The 12,333-nt window shown below is 41.9% G+C and overlaps 1 protein-coding gene across 3 annotated transcripts in view; it reads left to right on the plus strand.

Annotated features, from left to right (window-relative positions):
- nin (ninein (GSK3B interacting protein)) overlaps positions 1-12,333 on the plus strand; it is a 28,647-nt gene that overhangs the window by 2,732 nt on the left and 13,582 nt on the right. For 2 of the 3 annotated variants that reach the window (XM_044374254.1, XM_044374253.1), the window contains exons 2-16: positions 1,964-2,176; positions 3,178-3,271; positions 4,288-4,460; positions 7,086-7,131; positions 7,217-7,392; positions 7,899-8,045; positions 8,344-8,511; positions 8,738-8,874; positions 9,082-9,222; positions 9,622-9,796; positions 9,948-10,058; positions 10,303-10,392; positions 10,633-10,768; positions 10,900-11,021; positions 11,193-12,316. In XM_044374254.1, the coding sequence (XP_044230189.1) occupies positions 1,985-2,176; positions 3,178-3,271; positions 4,288-4,460; positions 7,086-7,131; positions 7,217-7,392; positions 7,899-8,045; positions 8,344-8,511; positions 8,738-8,874; positions 9,082-9,222; positions 9,622-9,796; positions 9,948-10,058; positions 10,303-10,392; positions 10,633-10,768; positions 10,900-11,021; positions 11,193-12,316 (3,032 nt within the window). In that variant the 5' untranslated portion in view covers positions 1,964-1,984. Of the gene's footprint in view, positions 1-1,760; positions 1,816-1,963; positions 2,177-3,177; positions 3,272-4,287; positions 4,461-7,085; positions 7,132-7,216; positions 7,393-7,898; positions 8,046-8,343; positions 8,512-8,737; positions 8,875-9,081; positions 9,223-9,621; positions 9,797-9,947; positions 10,059-10,302; positions 10,393-10,632; positions 10,769-10,899; positions 11,022-11,192; positions 12,317-12,333 lie in introns of those variants that run through there. The other variant, XM_044374255.1, reaches the window with a different exon arrangement.

The following is a 12,333-nucleotide window of genomic DNA, read 5'->3' on the forward strand; positions in this document are numbered from 1 at the left end:
ATCACCAGTCACACCAGTACCAGTGAATGCTGTGATGGTGTGAAGATTAACCTCTTTCTTGTGACCTTGTCTGGTGTGATTCTCTGACCGCAGCAGCTGTCAGTCTTCGGCCACCGTGAGCCGCCGCCGCGACCGAGCCGAGCAGGAGGGCTACCGGGATAATTGGCTCAGAGGCTGCTTGCAGAAAGCAAACATATAATCACTGCAGCAACACGTGCAAAGTGTGAGGAGTAAAACTTATTTTGAATTAAGGTCAGGGTCAAAAATATCCTAATTGGCAAGAGGCCATAGCTTCAGATGCTTGTCATAATGCTGAGGCGTGATTTTTTTCTTGCTTTTTATAAGCTGCTCAAATGTGCAGATGCAGAATACTGATTTGGTTTTTGTGGACAGCCTATTGTCTGTCGTGAATGGGTACCCCGAGTCTGGGGTGTGGGGGACACCTGGCTGAGCGCTTGATGATCTAACTGAGAGCAGCTGGAAAAGCAGGAGGTCAGGAGGGTGCTTTTTTTTTTTGTATAGACATATAGGCTCAAACTGGGAAATTTCAACTCATTAGGTATAGTGGTAAACTCTTAAAGGTCTAAAATACAACATATATGTAATGCAAATGAAGAGGCCTTATTTATCCATTGTACAGTAAGAGATTAGGTTCCTACAACGGTAAAAAAGCTGGTTTTAGCTGGAAAAAAGTATGAAATGGCATTAAAGGAAGGCAACCAAAAGTCCAGACATATAAATAGTTGAAATCTGAAAAGTAAAAAAAAATACACATATACAGTACAATTGAGGCATTATGTGTACATACGACTGCTGCCAACACTTTGAATACAGAATAGTGTCCAGGAAATGAAGCGGATATAAAATTTGTGGAAAGTATTTGTAAGTAAAAATAGAAGTAGATGCATGTACTACTCTGTTCAGCTCTCCATTGCTATTTCCAGTCATGTTCACTGACATTTACCTTCCTTAAGCTTCAGGTGGCTGACCTTGGCTGTTGCGTCTGAGTTATGTCATTGCTTAAGATAGTCAGACTTTCATCAGATTTTATTTTCTTTTTTTGACTCTCATCTCACTTTCCTCTCTTAAAATAGCAGATCCTAGATAGTTACCCAGGATTCATGGTTAACATCTCTTTATAGATCCGAGAGACGTGGCTTTTTATGCATTTCGGTATTTAGCTGAGCTGAACTCGAGGCTTTGCCCTGTGTCAAATGATCTCATTGTTTTTCAATTACAGCGATGATGCATCCCAAGTAGAAAGAACAAAAACTTTGTGTAAGTGTCTGTAATTAATGCCACTGGCCGATACATGCTGGCACAAGGCTCTGGTGTAACCTTCTCAATTAGTCCCTGGCTGCTTTTTCACTGCCACTTTGCTGTCTTTGTCCTTGTTTTTATCACCAGTTTGAATAGCATTTAGTCTAAAAACTTCAAACATCATTCATGATTTTCACTTTGTCAGCCCTCACAAAGTGAAGTTCCTTTTATTTTTTAACATGAGATTCATTGACATAATCCATAATAATTCTGAAATCTATTTTAACTACATCAAAGTTTATATTTTTCTATCTGGTCTGCTTCATGTGCAGTGTGTTACAGCAGTCATGAAATGTTCCTGCTAAGTATCAAAAGAGAGTCAGACTTGGTCATGTCTATCAATTTATCTGATTGTCTAATCGTTGTAATTGGATTAGCTAAAGCCTCCACCACAAATGACGCTGGAGCAGTGTGTTGGTAGCTCAGTCGCTCAGCGACAATCAGATGAAGGTACTGTTAGGAACTGCTGTTGAGATAGATGTTTCCACCCTGTTTGTGAGTATCTTTTTAACAATGACTGGATTTGCTGGATTGTTTAAAAGTGTTGGAGTGAAAGGATTTTCATCTCATGCTCCTGTGAGACCATGAGATACTGTGATTTTTAAAATGAATTCTGCTAAGATTTTTATTCTCTTTCTCTCAGGGCAGGGTGCTGTCCTGTGGGATGGATGACGCCCAAGAGCAGGACCACTACGAGGAGCGCTTAAAAGAAGTTTTTAACAGTTTTGACACCAGTGGCTCCGGCTCTCTGAACCCAGAAGAACTCTCCGACCTCTGCCAGTCCCTGCACCTGGGTGATGCCACGCCAGCCCTTCTCCACGCTCTGCTGCAGCAGCAGGACCAACTCACTGCCAGGGTAAGTTTACTCCTGCAACTGAAAAAAGGTGCTGTAATAAACTTTAAAATCTGTGGTGAAAGCATTGTGTGGCATTCTCTGTCCTGTCTTTGGCAAATGCTGTGTTTATATGGTGTGTCGCAACTAGTGAGTTCAAGTAATTTGCTCAGAGAAAAATATTTGCAAGATTAAAATTGTTCCTTTTTGTGGTGAACATGGGGATTTTGGCCTTTTGGCTTTCCTGTGCACAGAGTCCTCTCTGTCCATTGAATTCGGCAGACGCCTGTGTTGAGCCACTCCAGCTTTCAGGTCTTTGTGTCTCTAGGCTTTCTGGTGCTTTGTTAGCTGTCTTGTTGAGGAGAAAATGTGCCCCCATCAACCCTCATCCCAGGTGTCTGTCGTCAGGACAACCAAGCTGACTAATCACCATTCACAGATGCATTTCTTTGAGGGTGCAGCATGTGGAAATGTACGAAATAGAAAGGACATTGGCCAAATCTGTACAACTGGACTCCGCATGTTATATGTTCTGTGCATCTCCAGTATTTAGTCTTCTTTTGGAATGAGATATATTCCAGACCTCTACACTTTTTGCATGAAGTTTTGTATGTGTATATAAGCGTGTGGACAGACGGATGGCTATTGTCTTGCGTGTGCGGGTGTGTGTGGGCGGGGTTAGCAGAGGGGCCAGTGAACTGATTGCCTTGCTATGGCATCCAACAATAAAGTCAAAAGGGGAAAAACCCCCACCTAAAGCCGGCAGCCGCCAACACAAAGAAAATCACCATATTCAGGGTTAGCAGCTGTTGATTCTTGAAGTGTGACCTCCCCGCTACCACCACCACCTCCACCCAGACACCCAGGGACACCCGGCCCCCACCCAGCACATAGGGAATTACATCCAGTCGAAGGAATTTCATGAACTTTATTTTTTTTTTTTAATCGTAGAGCAGATTTGCTTCACATACTAAGCATTGCTTGCATTTTATACAAGGAATCCTGTTTTTTATTCATTGTTGCAGGTTGACTTTGAACAGTTCAAGGATGCACTGATTCTGGTTTTGTCATCAAGCATCGAGCCACCTCAGGCAGAACAGGAGACCCTGCCAAAACCAGGTACAGTGTAGATTCTGGTGTCAGTCTCATGTTTTTTTACAATCACTGAAGTGTCAACCTGGAACCAAACAGGTACCGTGAACCCATATCATTAGCCTAACCTGTCATTTATGTCAATATGAGTTTACTTTAAGAGACCTTTTTTCCATTCAACAAGTCGTCCAAGCAGAGAAGGTGGCTGTGTGAGCTGAATAAGTGGATCAGGCCCCATGCAGATTCAGCAGTAAATCTACATACAGAGCCAAAACCACAGGCCCAAAGCCAATTAGCTGACAAGTTGAACTTTTTGCACCATCATGGTTGGACCACTGGCATGGTTTGTTTATTTTATAGGGGATGGTAGCACAAACAGTGATTTTTACACTTGGCTAGTTCACAGAAAAAATGTAATTATGCCCCCCCATCTTGTTGAATATCTTAAATAACTTTGCTAAATATGTTTTTGTGTGAGTTGACTTTTACCTTTTTATCTCAGTTATTTTATATCTTTAGAGACAAATCTCACACAAGCGGTCAAAAAAACTGAAACGTTAAAGTGTTTGCATGAAATAAATATATAAAGAGATTTAGTTTTAGTATATGGTGCAAGATACTGGTGTCACAAGAGTGAAGTGTGGGAAATGTGATCCTCAAAGTAATTACTGCTCTGTCATTATTTACATAATTATAATATTTCAATATTTACTTAATGGCAGTGAAGCATAAAGTCTACTTAACCTACAGTTCCAGTGAATTTCTCAGCAGTTTGTTCCTGAAACACTGTTGACTTGTAGTTTCATGTCTGTTTTATTCAAACAAATGGGAACACGTGACTTTAGAGAAGTAGTTACTTTGTGGAGAAGTAGCTGCTGAATGCCGTGGCAAATATTAGTCATTGGTCATTCATTCTGTATGTGATCATATCCTCTGTTGTGTGCAAAGCATATTATGACTTTTTTTTTAAAAAAAGCTCTGCAGGGAAATGTGACTCTATTGAAGTGGTTTTACAGTTTCTTTTTTGTATTTTATCTCCTCAGAGTCTCCTGAGATCCAACCAAAGTTTGTAAAGGGCAGTAAACGATATGGCCGCCGCTCTACGCCAGAGTTCATAGCGCCTATTTCAGACTTTCCCGAAGTTATGAACGCAAACCTCGAGGAGGGGGAGGATCTGGAGGACAACTATGACTCAGCCGTTCCTAGGAAGCGTGAGGTAAGACTGATGTACTTTAAGTTTTACCAGCACTGTTCTGTACCGCCATCCTTATCAAGCCTGCTGTCCTTGTATGTACTGCGTTTCTCGGCAGCCACGGACTGGCGGCGTGATGTTATTCTTAGCTAATCAGCTTAGCGGCATGCAGGGCAGATCCTGAAATGTAATGTAGATGCTCCAACACAGGGTTCACAAGGCCCTTTCATTGCATAACAACATAGCTTTGTCTGTAAATAACACTGTGAGCATCATTACTGTTTAATGAGCCTCGGGCAATCGAGATGTAACCACAATGTTTGTGTAGCGTCACATAGTTTTATCAGTTTAATATTTCATGCTGCCATTCTGTATCAGCAGAACTGTGTTCAGTGTCAAATTATACTTTGTACTGATTGTATAGACCGACACTGATGTGGTGGTCAAGGTAACAGCACAGTGTTTTAGGAATTTACATCATCATGTCCAACCAGAACAGAGCATTCAATAGGTGAAGCAAGAGGCAAGTGCGCGTTGTAGTGTTTGTGAATGCTTTAAATCTTCTCCTCCTTTTTATTTTTCTTTATTTGAGATTGATTATCAAAAGGAGCCTCACTTTGTCTGCATAAGTTTGCAGTTGCTCAAATGCAACAAGCTTCTGTGTCACAGTTTTCTAGCTTTCATTCATGGTCATGCGCAGCTGAACGCTCAGCATGGTTCCCCCCTGCTTGATCTTCTAGATCCTCGTCGTGGATAATCCCGCTCTTACTGCTGACTCTATAGAGTTGTTTGACATGTGTAGGAAGGACTAAGCTCACACTTTGCCTGAGTATCCATGACCTACAACACAAGTCAGAATGGTAAATTTTTGGTAAAGTAGTGCTGAAACAATTAGTCTGTCAATTGACAGAAAAAATAACTCTGCAATAATTTTGATAAAACACAAATTTTATGTAATTTATTAAGACAAAAGTGCCAAGCATTCACTAGTTCTAGCTTCTCAAATGTGAGGATTTGCTGTTTTTCTCTATTTTTATATGGGTTTTGGGCAGTATGCCTTTTTCACAGCAGCTATTATGACCTGTCGTAGTAGGAAAAGCACAGGTGTTACTAATAACGTTAACAATGACTCTGTTCTATTCAAGCATCCCAGTAAGCCTTGACAACGTGACAGTGAGCCAGCATGCACAATACCAGGACCCTGAAACCACTGCAGTGAAAAGGAGTTGTCATTATGATTTTTACACTTGTGCTTTTCACACACTGTGACATGTCAAAATGTCTTCTATGAAAAAGGCCTGTTGGGTTGCACAAAGCAAGCGATTTGAAGATGTCACCTTGTGCTCTGAGAAACTGTGATCACTATTTTCTGGTTTGACGCAGCACAAAGTGTCAGTTTCTGCTAAGTTTGGGATTTACTGACCTGCTGTGGCCTCAGGAGGGCAACAGGTTAATTTCTCATGCGGGTGCAGACCTTTACCAGGTTGAGACTAATCTCAAACATGAATGTGCTGCAGCAACATTAATGGAGACAAAGAAAAGTCACTGAAATGGTATGATGGCCGTTTCAGTTTGTGCACGGATGGATGTGTTAATATTCTGTGTATTGTCTGCGCCCCCCGACTCCACCCCAGATGCCTGCCAGCGCCAAGACAAACACTATTGGAGACATTGAACTGAAGCGTGTCTTGGTATTGAGTAATCTAGGTTGCAACAATACGACAATGTCCGGCCTGGGGACCAGCAGATGGGGATGGGTCAGGGGGCTCTGCTGCAGAGACTGCAGGCTTGGCGCTTTGGGAGGAGGAAGGGAGTGGGGCTGTGACAGAGGAACAATAAGCCCCACTACCCCCCACCCTCCTGGATGCCTATGCACCATGTATCAAAACGCCACTTGCAGAATCCCATCTGTTCTTCATTCCCTAACTGTTTGCTTCCCAAACAATAGATAGCCACGCTGGGTTCGGGTTGGATCTCAGTGGGTCACACATCACTAAACCCCTCCTCCTTTTATATTTCATGACAAGCACAAAAAAACAACAAAAAACCACAAAATCTTTGTTTAAAATCTATTTTTTTTTTTAAAAAAGCCCCCTGGTACCTCAGATTTGAATTGAAATGTCTTGGTTTGTGGTTTGAAAATCATTTTAAAAACATTATTTTTCCTGAGCAAGAGTTTCATTTTCACCAGTAGCTACTCCTTCAAACATTGGAATTTCTTTTTTTTTTTTAAATTTTGCACACATTTTGCAATTTTGGGCATGAAGATCATTCTATTGCATGTCTGGGGGGGAAAAAAAGGAAATAAAGAAAAGTGTGTCACACATTTTGTCTATTATTACGACCATTCCTGATTTGCCCACTGACCCTCCCTGGGGCCCGTGCCATCACAAAAGCTCTCTTGTGTTTTTTGTCAACCACTTCAGCCCCCATCGCACCCAAACTCAACCTTGTCTAATTTACAAACATGTCTGATTATCACATGAGAGAATCAGCCTGCAGGATTTTTTTCATAAGGTGATTTTTCTCACCAGTTGAAATTTTTAAAACTGAAGCTAAAGAAGCCCTAGATGTGTTAATTGTTAAAGTGTTAGCGATTGTTTACAGGGTCTTTTGTGATGTTAATCTTAAATTCTGTGTCTCTAACAGCGCTGGAATGTTCATGCAACAAGCACAGAGGAGTACGAGGCGGAGGGTACGTCAAACTCGCAGTATTTTCGGACACTTCACTTCATAAATGTTTATCACAAAACATTCACGGTCTGTCACTTTGTGCGTAGGCCAGATGCATCTCTGGAACCCTGATGAGCCGAGCACCCCTCGGGGATCCATCGCTCCCCTGTCGAACCGTTTAGAGGAGAGGCTGCGTGAAGCCTGTGAAGAGTTGGCGATATCGTGGGACGGATGTGCCGGTCACACCGAACTGCTCACTCTATGTGAATACCTTGGCTTGGAGGTGAGATAACGGCTGGAAAGAGAGATCGTATGCTTTATTTCAGTGCAGGTTTTTCATATCTGATACCTAATCAACCTTAAAGGTCTCTAAATGACATTGCTTTGACTCTTGATTAAAATTCTGTTGCAGGATTTATTCGATGCACTCCGCCCCAGTGGCACACAATATAAAAAAACATCTTTGGCTCTGAATTGGCTTTAAATGAATGTGGTTATAATTTATTAACATTAAAGTAACCATACATTTTTGAATTGCCTGCATTCCTTTGTTTCTCCTTTTGCTCTATCTCACCACCTCAATACACGGCTCCTACACACTTTATAGCTGAATCCCATTAGTCCGTGTAAAATTTTGAATGAATTGTGAGCTTAACCTCCTTCAAATCATCCGGGGGAGTTCAAATGACAAAAATCACACACTCACACATAAAGAAGATACTTATTCTTTCCAGCAAATATTGCTTCTTTCAAAAAAAAAAAAACAAACAGAACTGCTTTTATTTTCAGGTAAATGGGGATATGCTCCAGAGTCTAACCGGCGATGGAGTGATGAATGTTCAAGAGTTTGTTTCCAGGGTTGTAAACCACAACAAACCCCCGACACCCTCCGCCTCCACACCTTACAGACAACTCAAACGACTCCACTCCACCCAGGTGAGCCCTTTGGTTGCTGAGCGCTACCAGGTGACAAGCTGAGGGGTAATTCCCTTGCTGTTGAATAACATTTACTTGGTTTATGTATTTTTATCATTATTGAAGAGGTGACACATTCCTGCACAAAAACAAAAATTGTTTTGGTTTCTTAAAATGTTACTTGGTCTGTATTAGAGCGATTGAAAGCTATGTAGATCTCACCAGCTCAAAATGCACAGAGAGATTAATTATATGTTTAAATATATCCATCATTTAAACTACATTTCTCCAGTTTTAAAACAGTCTTTCCTCCTTACAGCCGTTTGATGAGGGAGGCCGTAGAATAGCGACCTCCGCTGCCCTGACCAGCACCATTGGCATGCGTCTGTTCTCCACCCTCGATGACGGTACCGGTTACATTCCAGTCGAAGACGTCTTGGATGCCTGGATGGAAGAGGGCATTGAAAACAGCACTGAGATCTTGCAGGTGACATATTTGACTCATTTTTTCCAAGTCTGACTGTGGCTGTTAGTTTTAGAAATCATCAGAATTTTAACTTATTTCATTTGTGTGTTTTATTATCTGTCAAAATAATTTGATAGATAATGACAGACAGGAGTCAAAGTGTTATTCAAATGATTGTGCAAATAAGTAAAGTACTGAATGAAATATTCACAAAAAAGAAACATCTAAGCATGCAATATTTTTGCAGGCCTTGAATTTCGACCTCGATGGAAAACTAAGTCTTAGTGATCTCACCATGGCACTTGAAAACGAGCTACTCGTTACTAAGAATGGGATTCACCAAGCAGCACTGGCGAGCTTCAAAGCTGAGATCAGACATCTCCTGTGAGTATGAGTCATCGCTATAATGCAGTTCAGTCAGATCTTGATACTGCTTAATATTGGGTTAACTGTATCTGGAATAATTATAGAACAGTTGTTTAGTCTGAATTAAAATAAAATCTATACAACCTACATCAGGATTTATCAGTGTTGTCATGGGTAACTCTTTGTTTAATTATTATTCCTGTTGTTTTGTTTTCTTCCCGTCAGAGAGCGTGTTGACCGAGAACTCAGGGAGAAGGAGAAAATCCGATCTGACCTGGAAAAAGCAGAGAAACTGAAAACTCAGCTTGCCACCGAGGTCGATGAGCATCACTCTGCAATCGAGCACACAAATAACCTTAATCTCAGGTAACTTTTTCCTTGAATTACAGCAGATTTCCCTGCTGTTGTTTGTTCCTTTTATCACAGAAAGAGGTCTCAGTCCAATAATTGCACCTGTTTGACCTAATAGTCCATTCATAGAGACTCCAGTTGAGCCTTTTTAGTTTTATATACTTTCACATTACATCTATTAATATATACAGTACATTTTATTATTTTTAACTACAATACCTTGCCTTATGAAGCAAAGGTTGTATAAATTGTTATAAATGTTTACTGCTAAATCCTGTGAAAAATAAGTCTAGGTTCAACATGATGAGGTGAACCTTACTAATCCTGTTAATATTTGGTACAGTCAGTGTTATGTTCTTCTTGTTCAGTATGTAAGTGTTTAATTATGTATTCTCTGTGCCTGCATGTCTACAGGAAGCTTGAGCAAGACCACAAAGAGAAGCTAGCAGCAGTGCGATCAGAGCTAATGAAAGAGATGGACCAGATCCAGCAGCAGGCGGGCCTGCAGCGTGAGGAACTGGAGGCAGAGATTGAGAAGATCAGGGAGGATGAATCTTTTCTCCGAGACCATCTCTCCATCTCTGTGAAGGTACCAAAAACAGTTGTGGTGAAATAGTTTTCATTAACAACTTTGATATTGGCTACACTTTTCTCACTAAACATTACATCATCATTTGCATGTCCAAAATAACAAATGGTTGAGGATTGTAAACATTTCCTATGTTGTTTGTATCTGTTAGGAAAACAGACGTCTTGAGATGGAGTTGCTGGACAACACCGAAAAACTAGTGGAGGCACAAAGCCAAATTACAAAACTCCAGACGAGCATGGATAACATTATGAAGGAAAAGGTACCAAGACATTTTGTGGCTATCCAATTCCAAAATACAGACTTTATATGTTGTTGAGGGTTTTAATTTTTTTGTTTGTGGTATTATTTTCTGTTTGCTTTTTTGTTTGTGATTTGTTTTTCAGAAGAACCCATTTAAGTCCACCTGGGTTTATCATATACAGCCCTTTTTGTTTGTATCTTTGTCTTTTATTTGTTGATTTCCGAGCAAACAAACTCAACTTGTGTGTGATCTCATTCTTTAGTTTGGTGACTTGGACCCTGGCAGCGCAGACTTCCTTCTCCAGGAGGAACGTATTAAACAACTACGGGGCAGCTATGAAGCGCAGTGCAGGGTAAACACAACTAAATCACAAAAAGCACAAAGCCTCACTTGCATGTTTTGTTTTTGTTTGCCTGTTTATGCATACAGAAACATGCAAGATATGTGTAATATTAGCTAAACAAAGTAGATTTTAGATGCAACTTCAGGTGCAAAATATTTTTCCTAAAGTCTTGTGCTATATGTTGTCAGATATTTAATTCTGTTTATTCTTTATACTCATTTAACTCATTGTATTCTTGTTTATTAATAGGAACTGCAGGATCGTATTGATGAGCTGCAGTCTGAGTTGCAGGAGTTCCACAGTCTCGGACGAACTCATCAGTCCTGCCACAAACCTCTCTCTGAAGAGTTGGAGAGTAAAAGCCCCGGCATGGAGTCTGACCCAGGTAGGCCTACTACTACTACTGATACACGAAATTAATACCCAGAGAACTCGATACAGATTGCTATAATTTAACAGTCAATACATTCACACTTTGCTTATTAGCCACCAACTCATAATTTCTGTTTTTTGCAGGCCTCGGTTCAGAGGAGGTTCAGCCGTTCAGCATGAGCCTAGATGCAGAGATGATGCTGGAGCAACTAAAGGAGCAACATCTTCAGGAAATTGAGGAATTGCGAAACCAGCTGGAAAGCAAGGTAAGTCCAGTAGATCTATTATATTTAATTGGGTTACACATACATGTGGGAATTGTAGTGATTAAAAACAGCAGCAGGGAGACATGTGGATGTAATATTGTTGTGAATTGAGATGAGAGATTTCTCAGCCTCAACCTGCCATTGAGTTCCTCTATATTCTTATCCCAACAGATCAGTGAATTTGATGAGATGGTTGAAAAGCAGAGGGCGACACACGAGGACCAGAAGGCTACATTGGCCCTCCAGTACCAGCAGGAGGTCCAGGCTTTGAGGGAGGAAATGGCCGGCGTTCAGAGCCACGCACAGGAGCTCCAGAGCCAGCTCGAGCAGGCGGAGCTGGAGCAGACCTGTCTGGAGCAGAAGCAGGCCGAGGAGAGGGAAGAACTTGAGAACTTGAAGGAGGAGGAAGTGGGAGCCCTCAAACAACAGCTGCTAGAGGCCCAAACCAACACTGCAGACCTGGAGGAGCAGCTGAACACCCTCAAAGCCCAGCAGGCTGCGACGGATGAAAACCTTGCCACTGAGATGGAGGAGCTGAGAAACCAGCATGCCGTTAATATCAAGACACTAGAGGAGAAGAATGTGGAGCTGCTTGAAGCCAGACTGGAAGAGGAGAGACAGAAATTGCAGGAAGAAAAGGATGAGTTGGAAAAGAGATTGTTAGATGATTTTGAAGGGGAGAAGGGATTATTGAAACAAAGCCATGAGGATGAACTGAATGCCAGACTAGAGGAGGCAAAGTGCAGGTTTGAGGGAGAGCGTGACGAGACTGTGCAAAGACTGACGGAGCAGTGGCAGAAAGAGAGAACTCAGCTGGATGAGCAGAATAACGAGACTCTGCAGGTGTTGCTGGAGGAGGAGATGCTGAGACTCGTCAAGGAGCAGGAAGAGAAGGAGAGCAAGCTCAGGGAACAGTGGGAGAGCGAACGAGCCCAGCTTCAGGAGCGTCACGAGGAGGCTCTGCTCGACAGAATCCTTCAGGAAAGGTTGCAGTTACAAGAGCAGTACGAGCAGAGGGAGAACAAGCTAAAGGAGGAGTGGGAGAGGGAGAGGTTGCAGCTGGAGGAGGATTATGAAGGGATGCTCCAGGATAGGCTGAACGAAGACAGGGAGAAGCTTGAGAGTGAGAAAGAGGAGGCGGAGAGGAGAGCAGGATGCTTAATGGAGGAGGAGAAAGCTCGTCTAGAGGAGAGCCATCGAGAGGCCTTGCAGGAGCTGACTGTCAAACACACTGAGGAGAGGAACGCGCTCAGCAGCATGTTGGACAAACTACGAGACGACATCGCTCAGGAGAGGTGAGGCGTTTAACTTT

Source organism: Thunnus albacares, chromosome 15 (assembly GCF_914725855.1).
Source record: "Thunnus albacares chromosome 15, fThuAlb1.1, whole genome shotgun sequence".
NCBI lineage: Eukaryota > Metazoa > Chordata > Actinopteri > Scombriformes > Scombridae > Thunnus > Thunnus albacares.